The sequence below is a fragment of the Bos mutus genome, chromosome 8 (genome assembly GCF_027580195.1).
Source record: "Bos mutus isolate GX-2022 chromosome 8, NWIPB_WYAK_1.1, whole genome shotgun sequence".
NCBI lineage: Eukaryota > Metazoa > Chordata > Mammalia > Artiodactyla > Bovidae > Bos > Bos mutus.
In genome coordinates, this window is record NC_091624.1 from 40,558,138 (window position 1) to 40,574,761 (window position 16,624).

The following is a 16,624-nucleotide window of genomic DNA, read 5'->3' on the forward strand; positions in this document are numbered from 1 at the left end:
TGGGTGACTGAGGTCAGTGCCCTGTTCTCCCTTGTTAGAAGGCAGGACAAAATTCACATCTGCCTCATGGGGTGTAGAAAGCAGAAGCAAGAATGCCAGCCCTGGACTTCCCTGGTGGTATAGTGAAGAAGAATCTGCCCGCCAATGCAGGGGACATGGGTTTGATTCCTGGTCCGGAAAGATCCCACATGCTGCAGAGCAACTAAGCCCATGTGTCTCAACTGCTGAGCCTGTGCTCTAGGGCCTGTGACCAGCAACTACTGAAGCATACATGCCTTAGAGCCCACGCTCTGCAACAAGAGAAACCACCGCAGGGAGAAGCCCGAGCAGGGCAACGAGAGGAGCCTCCACTGGCTGCAACCAGAGAAAAGTCCGTACAGCACTGAACACCCACCCAGCACAGCCAAAAAAAACAACGCCAGCCCTGCCCACCTCTACCTCTTTCTGGCATCAAGAGAAGCTCAATAGGGAGATTGAAGCCTGTCCTTCTGATGCAGGTGTTCAGAGACCTCTAGCCTCCTGGGACCCATACTTGGGGGGTCCTAGGGAGGGAGGGCAGAGCCAGTTCCCCATTGGTCCACTTCAGCCTGGCCAGTGGGGTGCCGATTTGAGGCAGGGAGCAGCTCAGAGAGGTTGTGCAAGTAGGCCCCAACGGGACAGCCACCTGCGTGTCACCATGGTTGAACCTGGCTCCAAAGTGGCTCTGCAGGCTGCTGGGAACAGAAGCCCAGAGCCAGGCAATGAGTCATTCACCCCCCTTCCAATCCTCTGTTGGCCTCAAGCCAGCAATTTACTGAGCCCTGTTCTTGTGGCTCTGGCTGCTGCCCTCAGGGAATGCTAGCCTGGGAGCTGAAAGTGTTCAATGCCCACCTTCTGGAAGAGACCTTCTATAGGCTTCAAGAAGCCTGCCTGTCTCCCTACTTGGGAGGTTCCCTTGAAGGTACAGACTGACACAGACCTTCACCCTGTGAGCAGCTCCCCTCAAACAGGACGCAGACCTGGGAGAGCAGGTCTAGGCCGGGCCCTTGAGATGCAGGCTGGCCCCTTCCTGGTGGGGGGTGGTGGGCAGCTATCACCCCTCAGTTGTGCATCTTGGACAGCCAGGCCCTGCCAGAAGGGACTATGGACGCAGAAAGACCCACCCCAGCTCTAGCTCCTTCTCCCAAAGCTAGGGAAGGGGCTGAGGCACTTGGTTCTTCCCCCCAAAGGTGGGGATGGGGGTGATGCCAGGGAGAGACAGGAAGGTAAAGAGCAGAGCACAGCTGGCTGGTGTGGGCATGCCCGGGTGTGCTGGCACAAGGCCTCCCTCTGCTGGACATGTGGGCTCATTGCAGCCGGCTAGGACAGGGAGGGCTTCCCTGGTGGCTCAGACGGTAAAGCATCTGCCTGCAATGCGGGAGACCCAGGTTCGATTCCTGGGTTGGGAAGATCCCCTGGAGAAGGAAATGGCAATCCGCTCCAGCCCTCTTGCCTGGAAAATCTCATGGACGGAGGAACCTGATAGGCTACAGTCCATGGGGGCGCAAAGAGTCTGACACGACTGAGCGACTTCACTTTCAGGACAGGGAGACACTGCAGAAACAAGGTCCTAGCAAAGCAAACTTTATTGTGACTGTGAGTCAGGGCTCTTCCTGCAGCAGCCGAGAGTTGGGGTGAGAGGCTCTTGAGTTGCCCCCCGCATTGTGTCCATCACATTCAGACTCAGCACGGTGGTCTCACGGGCCCTCCCTTGGTCACTGCAGTCAGGCGCTCCTGGCTCCTCATCTCTTTCTAACGTCCTGGCTTTTTAGGTCTGGGTGTGGATTTGGCATAGGAGAGAAGGGGGGCTCCAGTGTCCTACCCCCTCCCGATCCTAGCGCCTTCCCAGAGACCATCCCCACTTCCCCAGGAGGACAGCCTCTTAGCAATACTCACTTTCCAGCAGGGCTCCCTTTAAGATGGTGTCTGGAATGGAGTGGGGTTGGACAAGGAGTGGGAATATGGATCAGAGAGAGACTCAGCTCCGTGCCAATAGCCTCAGGCCCTTGTACTAGAGCCCAGGCTGCAGAGTTGAGCCCTGGACACTTACAGGAAGCAGGGACTGTGATTTAGAGGTTCACTTCTCCACCTGTCACCTGCCAGGGACCAACTCTCTATTTTTTTTTTTTTAATTATTTTTCGGCTGTGCCACAAAGCATGCAGGATCTTAGTTCCCCAACCAGGGATCAAACCTGTGCTCCCTGCAGTGGAAGAATGGAGTCTTAACCACTGGACCACCGGTAGAAGCTCCTGACTCTTTTCAAACAAGATGTTTTTTTTTTCTTCTCAAACTTCTATCTACTTTATTTGTGTATAAGACACAAATATTTCTTTATCATAAAAGATGTTAACCACCTTGCACAAAATATAGCAAATAGAGATGAAAATAAACTACCTATAATTTTCTTTACCTCCTACAAATATTAACATTTTGTTTCCCTTCAGAACTTTTTTGTTCTGAAAACATGTGAAATAAAATGAAAATAATATTCTGTTCTCTGAATTCCATAAACACTTTTCAGGTTGCTATATTCTTCGTGGGCATTATGTTGCATTCCATTGAGAAGACGTGACAGTTTAAGCAATTGTTACATAGACGGATGTTAGAATGCTTCCATTTTATACTATTATTAGGATAATGAAGTGATAAGTTTCTTAGTGCATATGTTGTTTAGCTGCTAAGTTGTGTTGGACTCTTTGTGACCCCATAGACTGTAGACTTCCAGACTCCTCTGTCCATGGGATTTCCCAGGCAAGAATACTGGAGTGGGTTGCTATTTCCTTCTCCAGGGGATCTTCCGGACCCAAGGAGGGAACTCAAATCTCCTGCACTGGCAGGCAGAGCCACCTGGGAATAATTTCCCCCATATTTCAGATGGGGTTCTTTGGAAGGAACTGCCATAAGTGGAATGAAATCAGAAGAGAACTGCTAATCCTTTCAAAAAGGCTCTGCCAACCGACAGTAGCAGCCCACCGTTCCCCCCGCGTACCACACACCTGCACACACGTGTAGCATTCTCTTTCAAGCACTGTGTATCTCAGTTAAAAGAGATACTAATTGTGGCTAATTTAATAGATGGAAAGAGTTACCTTACTGCCTCTTCTTTTTTTTTCCACCTTTTTTTCCTGGAAACCAACACGAGCATTAGGGGGAGTCTGGGCGAGGCCAGGGCCAGAGAAGACTTGGGCTGAGCACTTGGCAGGGGTTGCCTGGAGCCTCTGCCCAGGTTTCTGGGGAGCCCTGGGGCACCCCTCCCTCACCTTGGCAGCACTTGTCTGCTTCTGGGGCGCCAGCCTCTTCACTTGTTTGACGGGCGTCTCCTCCAGGAACATATCAATATCTTCATCGTCATCATCATCATCTTCCTCCTCCTCCAGGTCGTCATCCTCCTCTTCCACTTCCTCCCAGAATCGATCTGAAATGTCAGTGATGGCATGGGAGATGGGGCAGGGCCTCGGGGCCCTGGGATCTCTGCCCAGCTCCCCTTCCCAGATCTCCCAGTTTGGGAGTGGGAAGCATTTGCCTACCTGCCTCCCGCAGACACTCTCTGGCCTCCCTGACAAAGCGCAGCTCAAGTGGGTGAGGCTGAGGCCGTGGCAGGAGGGTGGGGGAACGGGGTGAGGTACAGCTCTGGTGGCAGGAAGGGGATGCATGCCAGGAAGGAGCATGTGAGAGGAGGAGGGGGAGGGTGGGGACACAGCAGCCAAGGAGCTCAGGTCTGATCCTGAGGGAGGTGGAACCTGCCTGGGGTTTGGAGCAGGAGAGAACCCTGATGAAAGAGGCACCACTGGACAGAGAAGAAGGCAGTTAAAGGGATGTGACAAACAAAGCCATCTGTTGGGGACCATGGTACTGCTACAGCTCCACATTGGGTTGGCCAAAAGTTCATTTGGGTTTTTCCATAACAGCATACAGAAAACCTGAAGGAACTTTTGACCAGCTCAATACTTCCCAGGTGGCTCAGTGGTAAAAAAATCTGCCTGCCAATGCAGGAGATGTGAGTTTGCTCCCTGGGTTGGGAAGATCCCCTGGAGAAGGAAATGGCAACCCACTCCAGTATTCTTGCCTGGAGAATCTCATGGACAGAGGAGCCTGGTGGGCTTTGTCCATGGGGTCACCAAGAGTCAGATACAACTCAGGGACTAAACAACAATACTTCATTGCAGGTAATGTTTAAATGTGTGCTGCTACCAGGAATTATGTTGAGTGCTTTTCCTGAATACGGCATGTATTCCTTACAACTAGTCTTGGAAGATGAAACCAAGTATACCCCCACCCTCCCTGGTGTTACAGCTGAGGGGTCCGTGGTCCACAGAGGATGTGGTGGAGAGGTAAAGGAGAACCAGGGCTAAGACCTGTGCCCACGCCTTCGGTCGAGGCTGCTGGTGATCCTGTTGCCTTGGCAATCTTTTCTAACCATTCAAGAATCTATCAAGTGTTTGAGGACCTCTTCCATCCGTCCTTGTCCCTGTGTTGGGCACTGTACTCGAAGACCTTTCTAGGGTCCAAGCTTGGACTTACTGTAATGTTCCTGGCCACAGAGGAACACAGGTCCAGAGCCAGCCCGGAGCTGGAACGTGACTGGAGGGGAAAACTCCAACCCCAGAACGACCTGCAGGGGAGATGCAGGGGCATGGGAGGGAAGGAGAGGCAGAGAAGGGGGAGGAAGAGGGGCAGGGCGAGGGGAGGAGGGGGAGACAGGACAAGGTACTGAGACCTGGCACCTGAGATGGGGGGTGGGGGAGCTTGCCTCAGGCAGAAATACTCAATTTATTCCCTCCCCTCCACAACACACTTCAGGGGTTCCCTGAACCCTTGTGCACTCTCAAACCCCCTGGCCTTCCCTGTTGAGGTGGACTCTGTCAGAGAAGAACATGGATCTGATCATTTCATTCCTGCCAAGATCATAGGTGGGCTTCCAAGCTAGGGGGCAGCTGTTAAACAGAGAAATCTTATAGCCATGGACTGTACTGCATCCCCTCAAATTCTCCCACTGAAGCCCCCTAACCCTCAGTGTGATGGTAACTGAGGATGAAGCCTTTGAGACATAATCAGGGTTGGATGAGGTCATAAGGGCAAGGCCCTCATCATGAGATTAGTGCCCTTAGAAGGCTAGACCAGAGAGCTTGCTTTCTCCCTGGATTGTGTGAGGACACAGAAAGAAGGTGGCCATCTACAAGCCAGGAGGAGGTCCCTGATCAAAAAGCAACCATGTGGGTACCCCAATCTCAGACTTCTAGTCTCCAGAGATGTGAGAAAGAAATGTCTGCTGTTTAAACCACTTACTCTGGTATTTTGTGATGGTAGCCAACCTGACTAAAGCACTGATCGAATGAGAAAAGCAGATGCGAAGTTATGTTATAGTTTACTATTGTCTTAAAGGGCTTCCCTGATGGCTCATACAGTAAAGAATCCACCTGCAGGAGACCAGGGTTCGATCCCTGGGCTGGGAAAAGCCTCTGGAGAAGGGAATGGCTACCCACCAGAATTCTTGTTTGGAGAATTCCATGGACAGAGGAGCCTGGCAGGTTATAGTCCATGGGATCACAGAGTTGGACACGACTGAGTGACTAAGCACAGTACAATACTGTATTGATTTTCTTTCTACTTTTCCGGTTTGCAAGTTTTCTAGAGTAACAATAATGATACTTAAATTCCTTGAGTTCTTACTATGAGCCAGGCCCCATGCTAAGCATTTTACCTCATTTATCTTATTTAAATCTTCACAAGGAGCCCACAAAGGAGGTGCTATTACTTTACAGAGAAGGAAGTTGAGGCTTAGAGAAACTGGAGTTCCTATTTCAGATAGGGAGCAGATAAGTGAAAACAAACTCTGCAGCCACAAACACCTAGAAATGGTGGACAAAATGTAATTTGATGTTTTTGCTGCTTGCCTGAACAGTAAGACAGAAAAGAGGCTCCCCATGGTCAGAAAGAAGAGCAGCCCTTGTAGGGGCTGATGCCGCAGCAGAAGGGAAGATGTCTTCCTTGGTGGTCAAGTGGTCAAGAATCCACCTTGCAATGCATCCTGGTTCCATCCCTGGTCCAGGAAGATCCCATATGCCACAGAACAACTAAGCCCATGCTGAGCCTGTGCTCTAGAGCCAAGTGGCAACAAGAGAGGCCACTGCAATGAGAAGCCCGCACACCATGGCCAAGAGTAGCCGCCTCCATTCACAACTAGAGAAAGCCTGTGCTCACAACTAGAGAAAGATGACCCAGCACAGGCTCCCAAAAGAGGAAAACGTCCTTGGGCTGTAACACTCGTGTGGACAGGAGACAAAGGGCTTGGGCTCAAGAGGGGAGCTGTAATGGAGCCCCCTCATGCAGGCTGGCATCCTCAAATGGCTACATCTCAGTAAAGGATTGAGGAGAGTGGACTGAAGGACCCCAAGCCATCCAACAAGGAACGACCCACCATCAAAGGAGGGAAGCAAGAACTCCTATGTGAGATAACAGAGTCTCTTGTGAGAAGCTAGGAGCTGCGGTTGTACCTCTCACTTACACCAAGTCTGAATTTACTTGGTGGTGACTGCCAAGTTAAAAGAGCTGTATAAAAACCCTAGGCTTGTGATATATCTGGGGCAAATGGCAGATGCAAATGAAACCCGTCTCTTGGGAGACTGAGTTCTTTTCATGCAGAATTCTTTCAGAAAACAGAACCAAACCCAACCGGAAGATGAGTTCACCATCTAAAATTACAAAACACACGAGGAACAATGCTGCTGGAGGTACCAGACGGAAACAAAATGACGGCCTAGTACAATCATGAATCTGAGAAAGAATAACGACCTAAGCAACATGAGATAAGTTTGATAAAAACCAATATAAATATAAAGTAGGAATATATTTATATAAATGTAAAATAGGAGTCAGAACCATAACAAGATATTAACAAAAACAAAAAGAACCAAAAGCAGCTTCTAGACATCGTAAGCACTGAAATACTGCAGGGCAGCGGTGGAGACGCAGAGAGAACAGACTGCGGACACAGTGGGGGAAGCAGAGGGTGGGGCGAAATGAGAGCCCAGCATTGACATTTACATTACTATTGCAAAACAGATAGCTGGTGGGAATTTGCTGTATGGCACAAGGAGCTCAAATCTGGTGCTCTGTGACAACCTAGAGGGGCAGAATGCAAGGAGGGTGGGAGGGAAGTTCAAGAGGGAGCGGACGTAAGTATACCTATGGCTGATTCATGTTACTGTATGGCAGAAACCAACACAATAAAGTAATTATCCTCCAATTAAAAATAAATTTAAATAGAAAAACATATGCATTGAAATCAAGTGAACAAATGGTTGAAAAGCAGAGTAAACCAGCTGAAAGAAGAATTGATAAGCTGGAGAAGTGCTGGATAGAAAGCCCAGTATGCAGCAGAGAGAGAGAGAGAGAGACGAATAAAATATGAAGAACCGAACATGGCAGACAGATGAGAGGGTCCACTGTACATCCAATCAGAGTTAGGGACTGGAGAGGATGGAGTCAGTGTTCCAAGAAATAACAACCAAGAGTTCTCCAGAAACAATCAAAGACAGATCCTCAGCCATGAACAGGTAAATAAAAATGAACCCACACCTGAACATATCATGGTGAAATGACACATAAGAACAGAGAGATGATCTTAACATCAACTAGAGAGGACACATCTTCAAAAAAGAAACAATAATCAGACAGACTGAGGATTTCAACAGCAAGATCAGAAATCAGAAGAATGGAATGACATTGTCAATGTTTTAATGGTACCCGGGAAGCAAAATAATTATCAGACAATACAGACTTTGTGGTGTTGGAGGAGACTCTTGAGAGTCCCTCGCACAGCATGGAGATTAAACCAGTCAATCCTAAAGGAAACCAACCCTGAATATTGATGGGAACGACTGATACTGAAGCTCCAATACTTTGACCACCTGATGCAAAGAGCTGACTCTTTGTTTTGTTTTGTTTTTTACATCTTATGGAAAAAAAACAAACTAAATTTTTGGTTAACCCAATACCATAGGCTGGGTGGGGCTTAGACAACAGAAATTTTTTTTCTCACAGTCTTAAAGGGGAAGGTCAAGGTGCTGACCACTTCAGTTTCTGGTGAGGGTTCTCTTCCTGGTAGAGCTGACTCTTTGGAAAAGACCTTAATGCTGGGAAAGATTCAGGACAAGAGGAGAAGGGGCGGCAGAGGATGAGATGATTAGATAACATCACTGACTCAATGGACATGAGTTTGAGCAAAGTTGGGAAGATAGTGAAGGATAGGGAAGCCTGACATGGTGCAATCCATGGAGTGGCAGAATTGGACATGATTTAGCAATGGAACAACAACAACAATACAGGCTTTAATTCCATAAGCATTTTAGGGATAAAGAAGATCACCACGTAAAGAAAAGAATTAGATAAGGAAAATATTTTCAATTATACAAGGAAGGTAACAATTTTACAAGAAAGATAAACCTGTAAATTATATGCATCAACATAGTCTGGACATACATAAAACTACAGTAATCAAGACAGTGTGATATTAGAGGGACAGACACAGACACCAAGAGAACATAAGACCTAGAAATAGATCCACACAAATACTTGCAACCTTTTTGACAGAAGTGCGAAATCAATGAAAGGGAGGAAGCTTTCTGACAAATGGAGCTGGAGCAATTGAACGTCCACAGGCAAAGAAATGCACCTTCACCGAAACCTCATGGCAGATGTGACAGTGATCACGGACTTAGCGTAAAACGTACAACTGTAAGACTTTTGGACAAAAAGCATGGAAAACCTTCATGATCTCAAACTAGGTAAAGCATTCTTAGACTTAACATCAAAAATCATAAAAGGGAAAATTAATACAATGGGCCCTATCAAAATTAAAAACTTTTATTCTGTAAAAGTTTGCATGAAGAGGATGAAAAGACAAGTTGTAACCTGGGGAGAAAATATTTGCAAGCCATGTATTTGACAAATGATTAGGGTCTACAGTATGTAAAGAATTAGCAAAACTCAACAGTAATGATACAATTAGAAAGTGAACAAAAGACATGAACATTTAACTGAACATACAGATGGCAAAAACTGCATGAAAAGACCATCAACATCGTTAGCCATCAGGAAATGCGATCAAAGTACAATGAGACATAACTACACACGCATGCTAAGTCGCTTCAGTTGTATCTGACTCTGTGCACACTTATGGACTGTAGCCCACCAAGCTCCTCCATCCACGAGATTCTCCAGGCAAGAATACTGAAGTGGATTGCCACGCCCTCCTCCTGGGGATCTTTCCAACCCAGGGATCTGAACCCATGTCTCTTGTGTCTCCTGCATTGGCAGGCAGGTTCTTTGCCACCTGGGAAGCCCACATATTGGAATGGTTAAAATAAGAGATAGTGACAACATGAATGTCAGTAAGGATGCAGAGAAACTCAGTCACTCATGCGTTGCTGGTAGAAATGCAAAATGGTACAGTCACTTTATAAAACAGTTGGGCAGTTTTAAGAAATTACATGTGCAACCACCCCATATGACCCAGCAATTGCACTCCTGGACTTTTATCCCAGGAAAAAATGGAAACAGGCTTATATAAGAACCTATATACAAATGTTCATAGAAGCTTTATTTTTAATTCCAAACTGGAATTAGACTAGTTTTTCCACAGATGACTGGTTGAGCTGTGGTACTTCTGTACCATGGAATACCAGTCAGCAATAAAAAATACCACACAACTTGGATGAATCTCCAGGAAATATGCTGAGGAGGGGGGAAAACCCAACCCAGTTCTTAAGAAGTTACATATGTCTGATTATGTTTCAATGGCCATATTTTAGAAATCCTGGTGGTTGCCAGGATTGAGGGTGGGTGAGGAAACAGGAGACAGGTGAGTGTGGTTATAAAGGGAAAACATGAGGGATCTCTGGGCTGTTGAAACTTGGCTATGATATCTGTATCTTGGCTACGATAGTGGATATAAAACTTAGGTGAGGGCTTCCTGGTGACTTAGTGGTGAAGAGTCCTTCCTGACAATGCACGAGACACAGGTTTGATCCCTGGTCCAGGAAGATCCCACATGCTGCAGAGCAGCTAAGCCTGTGGGCCACAACTATTGAGCCTGTGCTTTACGGCCCAAGAGCTGAACTACCTAGGGTAAAGCCTGTGCACCCAGGCTTCTCTGCAACAAGAGAAGCCATGGCAATGAGAAGCCTGTGCACCACTACTAGAGAGTAACCCCATTCACTGCAACTGGAGAAAAGCCCATGCAGCAACAAAGACCCAGTGCAGCCAAAATAGACAGATAAAATTAAAAAAAAGAAACTCAGGTGATAAAGTAGTATAGAACAATACCCATGCATTGTATCAACGTCAATATCTTGGCTCTGACATTATATTACAGTTTTGTAAAATGTTACCACTGGAGAAAACTGGGCAAAACATACAGGGATCTCTCAGTATCTTTTCTTATAAATGCATGTGAATCTGTAATTATCTAAAAATTTTTTCAATTGAAGAATAAGCATATACAAAGTAAACAAAATTATGAGAAGAATCTACTGAAACTTCACAATCACAGTAGGAAGTTTTAACATGTTTCTTTTGGTAATCAACAGATCAGGGAGAAAAAAAATATATAGGTTTGACTATATAAGCTTGATTTAATGGACATACATATAATCCTATAATACTACCTTGTAGTAAGACCACAAATCAAGTTTCAAATACCACAGAATTTATATATATACATATATATATATATCTTTGGGAATTAAAAATTCTAAGTAACTCATGCATCAAATAAGAAATTGTAACGGGGGGAATTCCCTGGCAGTCCAGTGGTTAAGACTCCATGCTTCCACTGCAGGGGGTGTGGGTTTGATCTCTGGTCAGGGAACTAAGATTCCGAAAGTTTTGAGGCATGGGCAAAACAAACAAAAAACCCCAACAAAACAAAAAAGAATCATAATGGAAATCAGAAAACATTTAAAATAAAATAGTGAAAATATCACAAAACACAAATTAAACGATGCAGTTAAAAAATCTTCAGAGGGAAATTTATAGTATTCAAAATAAATAAACAAAATGTACTTGGAAAAAATAAGCTAGAACATGAATGGACTAAATAGCTAACTCAGGAAGTAAGAAAAAGGAACAAAGCAAGCCAAAAATCAGATAACCAGAGAAATTAATGAAATAGAAAATAAGGAAACAATGGAAAACAATCAACAAAATCAAAAGCTTATTCTTCGAAAAGGAAAAAAAGGCTAATACCCAGTGATTGAAACGAAGGGAAAAAAGGAAAGATGATAAGCACTATTAACAATTTTAAAAAGAGGAATATAATAACAGATAGTTAAGATCAAACACTTGAAAATATTTTCCCATTGTCCTCTAGCTTGCATTATTTGGAGAAATCTACTCACATCCTTGTCTTCGTTCCCCTGCGTGAGATGCCTTTTTAACTCTGGCTGCTTTTAAGATTTTTCTCCTTATCACTGGTTTTGAACAATTTGATTATAAGACACACTGTGGTTCATAGAATTTCTTAGATCTGTGGATTTATCATCTAATTAGATGAAAATACACTAATGAGATTAACGGCAAATTAGGTACTGTGTAAGAAAAGAAAAATGACATTGAATAAAGACTATCCAAAATGAAATAAAGACTACCCAAAACTCATGGGAAAAGACTCTGATGCTGGGAGGGATTGGGGGCAGGAGGAGAAGGGGGCGACAGAGGATGAGATGGCTGGATGGCATCACTGACTAGATGGACGTGAGTCTGAGTGAACTCCGGGAGTTGGTGATGGACAGGGAGGCCTGGCGTGCTGCGATTCATGGGGTCGCAAAGAGTCTGACACAACTGAGCGACTGGACTGAACTGATCCAAAATGAAATACACAGGAAAAATACTTTAAGAACACAGAGTGAAATGAAGTGTGGGGCAGGTATTGATAATTGGATTCCTCAGTAGAGATGAGGGAGGAGATGGAACAGAAAAAAAATATTTGAAGAAATAATGCTCAAAAGTTTGCAAATGCTCTAAAAGTCAGATGATCAAAGTATAAAAAAAACAAAAGGTAAAACTCAATTATCTGTTATAGAAAAGAAATCCAATTTATACATACAGATACAGAGGTTTCAGTAAAATAACAAAATAAAAGAATAGGAAAAATACACAAACACTAATATAGAGAGCTAGACTGACTATATTAATCAGACTAAGTAGACTTCAAAATATTTGTCAGGGAAAAAGGGAACATTTCATAATGATAAATGGATCAATTAACCAAAAGGATTTAATAATCTTAGAAACACAGAATGTATTAGGATGTACCTAACAAAAGAGTTTCAAAATACATGGAACAAAACTGATAATCAAAAAGAGAAATAGAAAAAAGACACAATTGTTGTTGAAGTCTTCAATATTCCTTTCAGGAACTAAGAGATCAAGTGGACAGAAAATGAGTAAGGATATAGAAGGCTCACACAAAATCATCAACCAACATGATGATTATAATCAACATTTACATCGCAATATACCCAACCACAGGAGAACACATGTCCTTCAAGTATAAATAAATATTCACCAAGACAGAATATATTAGGGGCCATAAAATAAGTCACAACCCTATTTAGATGGAAATCGAATAACGTATATTTTCATACCACAATCAAATTAAAATAGAAATCAATTAAAGAATGAATAATGGAAAATCTCTAATTATTTGGCAATTAAAAAGCAAACATACTTCTAAGTACCCCAGGGAGTGAAGAATAAAACTAGAAAATAATTTGAACTAAATTAAAATGAATATTCTTAGCAAAATTGGTAGGATGAAGCCAGAAAGATGCTCAGAAGGAAATCACAGCATGAAATGCTTATATCCAAAAAAGGTCTAAAAAATAATATAAGATTCATAATGAATAATATAAGATTATGCTGTAAGAAACCAGAAAAAGATCAAATTAAAACAGAAGAAAGAAATTAAAAACAGATAGATTAAATACAAAAATGGATAAACAATAGAGAAAGACTGATGAAGCCAAGATCTGGGTCTTGAAAAAGACTAATACAACTGTTAAACCTAACACAGGGTATCTACAAAAATCTTTTATCTGTCCGAATGGTAAAAGACTGAATACTTGCCCTCTGGAAAAAGGCAAGGAAAGTCCTGCTCTTACCACTTTTATTCATCACTGTACTTGCTGTCCTAGTAAGTGAAGTAAGACAAGAAAAAGAAATGCCAGGTATAGAGATAGAAAATGAAGATGTTAAACTGCTTTTATTCACAGATGGCATGAATAAGCACATAGCAAATTCGGTGGCATCATAAAAAGCTGTTAGGACTAATATGCAAATTTAGCAAGGTCAGTTAGTACAAAAGCCACTTATATAACTATATGCTAGTACTGAACAATAAAATAAAAATTTAAAATACCATTTCTGAACCTACAGCTAACATCATACTCAATGGTGAAAAGCTGGAAGCATTTCCTCTAAGATCGGGAACAAGACAAGGATGTCCACTCTCACCACTTTTATTCAATATAGTTTTCTGAAGTCCTAGCTATGGCTACTCTAAATAGCTATTTACTGGGAGGATATCAGATTTGGGGATGGGGGAAGAGGTCATACATAAAAATTAAGAATTTGGATTTAATAGGTTAAGTTTGTGATATCTATTGAAGTGTTAGTTGCTCAGTTGTGCCCAACTCTTTGCGACCCCATGGACTATAGCCCACTAGGCTCCTCTATCCATAAATTTTCCCAGGCAAGAACACTGGTGTGGGTGGCTATTTCCTTCTCTAGGGGATCTTCCTGACTCAGGAATCGAACCCGGGTCTCCTGCATTGCAGGCAGATTCTTTACTGGCTGACCCACCAGGGATAACTATCAGATAACTGTTAACGTATTGAGCTGGACAGAGTATCTGGAGCACAAGAGAGGCTGGGTTTACAGGATAAATTTCCAAGTTTCATTTGTATAGGTGGTCTGTAAAACTATGGGAATGGATAGATCTAGGGAGATCTTGATAGAGAAAAAAATAGGTTTAAGGGCAGTTTTACACATCAACCTCCCAGATCTTTAAGGGCAGATAACCCTGGTCTTCAAATCACTGTTGTCCACAGAGAAGAAGGGAACACTTCATGCCTCTGTTCATAAGGCTAACATGCTTTGACATTCAAAGAAGATAATTTATTATACGCCAAGCTCACTTATGAGTATGTGTAAGTTTTAAAAAAGTGTCTTATTAACACAGCAAATCTAGAAGTTTATAATACAATCAGTAATGTTTATCTCAGGAATGCAAAGTTGGTTTAATATTATTCTATTACTATAATTTACTACATTAACAGATTAAAGGAGAGAGTGCCCTAATCATATGAATAGAAACACTTTCGATAACCAATCATGATTAAAAAGAAGAAAAGTCAATTTTTCAAAATAGAGTAGGATTAGACAGAGACTTTCTTAACCTGACAAAGGGTATCTAGCACATACTTGATACTGAATGGAGAAATGTGAGAAGCATTCCTTTTTAAAGGAATGAAACAAGGATATCTACCATTATCATTTTATCCATTATTATACTGGAGGTCCTAGCCCGTGTACCAGATTAAAAAAAACAAATACAAAAACTGCCATTATTCACAAAGATCTACACAGAAAACTCAAATGACCAGAAGTGAGGATTTCTGGATACATAAACAGTGTGTAAATTACCAACAGTATACGATCACCAGCAGTAAACAGTTGAAAAATGGGATTTGAAGAAAAGTTATTTAACTTGCCCAAAGTCACACAACTAGTGAAGAGTGGACTAGAATTCCCTGGCTGTCAAGTGGTTAGGACTCAATGCGCACAGCATCCCTCCCCCCTCCAAAAGGGAGTGGACTAGGATGGAAACCTGGCTCCCTGCTCCTGAGTCCAGGCTTTTAGTGCTGGGCTATATGCCTCTCTAGGGCCTTCCAGGTGGCTCATGGGTATAGAATTCACCTGCCAATGCAGGAGACACAGGTTTGATCCCTGGGTTGGGAAGATGCCCTGGAGAAGGAAATGGCAACCCACTCCAGTATTCTTGCCTGGGAATTCCAGTGGACAGAGTAGCCTGGTGGGCTACATACAGTCCATGGGGTCACATAAATGGGACACGATTTAGCGACTAAACAACAAAAAGTATTTCTCTCCGGCACCGACCGTAGGTCTGCAGGAGCCTGTACCCCACCTTTGTGTCCGTCTGCACACAAGGGGTGAGGCCTGAGCAGGGCCTCCGCGGGCTGGAGCCAGGGTTTCCTAGGCCCTCGGGGAAGCTCACCATGGGGAGCACCGAGGCCCGAAGCGAGGCCAGGGTGAGGGGCCTCCTCTTCTTGTCGTCCGGGCTTGCCGAGGGCAGGATCTCCACGACGTTCACCTCCTCTTTGGCTTTCTCCCCCAGGGAAATCTGAGCGGGGTGGGAAAAGGGGCAGGGCGCCTCCTCACCCCCAGGGCGAGGGCGGAGGAGGGAAGCCTGGCTCCAGCTGTGGGGACCAGGCAATGCCACCTGCTCCTGCGTGTCTGGCTCCTCCCTGTCCCACCCTTTCTCCCCTCCTCGGAAGAGCGGTACCCACCGTACTGAGCAACAGCACACAGTCCTGCTTCCCCACCTTTTGGGGTTTGAAGGTCCAAGTCGGCCGCTCCTGGTTTAGTTCACAGCCTGCGAAGGGAGACGGAGACAGATGGCGGAGGGCGGGCTCCAGAGAGGCGTCCTCTCTCTCCCTCCAGCCCTCTCTCTTACCCCCAAGACATTCCCCCGCCACCAGGACGCCCGCTGCTCCGAGGACACCCTGGGGCCTCACTCACCCCAGAGCAGGCTTAGTGTCTCCTTTTCGGAGGTGCTACTAATGGGACTGCGATTCATGATGCGGGCGGGGGCCGAGCAGCTGCCGAGGAAAGGCCCATTACAATCCCCTGGCTGGAGACCCCCGCGCGGAGCGCCCCGTGCGAAAGGGTTGCCCCGCCGGCCCTCCCAGCACCCCGAGGTGGAGCGCCCGGCACCTGCGGGGAAGGCGGCTCGGTGCCCGGCCTCAGGTACACCCTACCGCGGGACCGAGCCCTCTCGCAACCTCTCCTCCAGCTCACCGTCCCTAAGTCCAGTCACTTCATCGCCTCCTCCTCAGATCGCTTCCCTCTCTGGCTTCCTTACTCCGGCCTTATCGCGGCCTCACCTGAGGGCCCGGCCCACAGCGGGTCGTTATGAAGCCTGGGAAGGGGCCACGGGAGGGGTATAATCAGCCCCCATCCCGTTCTTCCACTCTTTCCTCCCCTTGGAGCCTGAGAAGCACCTGGAGAGCTTGTTAAAATAACAAGCGCTAGGCCCCACCTCCACCGTTTCCTACGGAGGAATCCAGAAAATTAGCATTTCTAAACAGGTGCCCAGGTGAGGTGGATGTTGCGGGTCTAGGACCGTACCGTGAGAACCGCGGTCCTGACTAATGGGGACTGACTGCGGCCTGCTGCGGGAGCCCGCCCGCGCCCTCCATGGAGACGCTTTGCCACCCGGTAGGAAGCATAGCCTTGTCCGCCCTTCCTTTGCCTTGTTTGTTTGCTTGTTTCCTTTCCCTCCATGCCAAGTGTGGCCCTCTC

At 45.3% G+C, this 16,624-nt stretch overlaps 1 protein-coding gene across 4 annotated transcripts; it reads right to left on the bottom strand.

Annotated features, from left to right (window-relative positions):
• Positions 1 to 1,586: 1,586 nt before the first annotated feature.
• NPM2 (nucleophosmin/nucleoplasmin 2) lies at positions 1,587 to 16,274 on the bottom strand. Of its 4 annotated transcripts, none has more exons than XM_070376095.1 (9): positions 16,121 to 16,274; positions 15,842 to 15,921; positions 15,646 to 15,695; positions 15,318 to 15,443; positions 4,541 to 4,631; positions 3,280 to 3,434; positions 3,109 to 3,144; positions 1,915 to 1,944; positions 1,587 to 1,792 (listed from the first exon to the last, which is right to left on the bottom strand). In XM_070376095.1, the coding sequence occupies exons 2-8, from the start codon at positions 15,897 to 15,899 to the stop codon at positions 1,933 to 1,935; spliced, it is 528 nt and encodes a 175-aa protein (XP_070232196.1). In that variant the 5' UTR covers positions 15,900 to 15,921; positions 16,121 to 16,274; the 3' UTR covers positions 1,587 to 1,792; positions 1,915 to 1,932. The 4 variants fall into 4 exon arrangements, with proteins under 4 accessions (XP_070232196.1, XP_005895361.2, XP_070232195.1 ...); XM_005895299.3 differs by having other exon boundaries at positions 15,610 to 15,695; positions 16,121 to 16,271; XM_070376094.1 differs by having other exon boundaries at positions 15,610 to 15,695; positions 16,037 to 16,130.
• Positions 16,275 to 16,624: the final 350 nt, after the last annotated feature.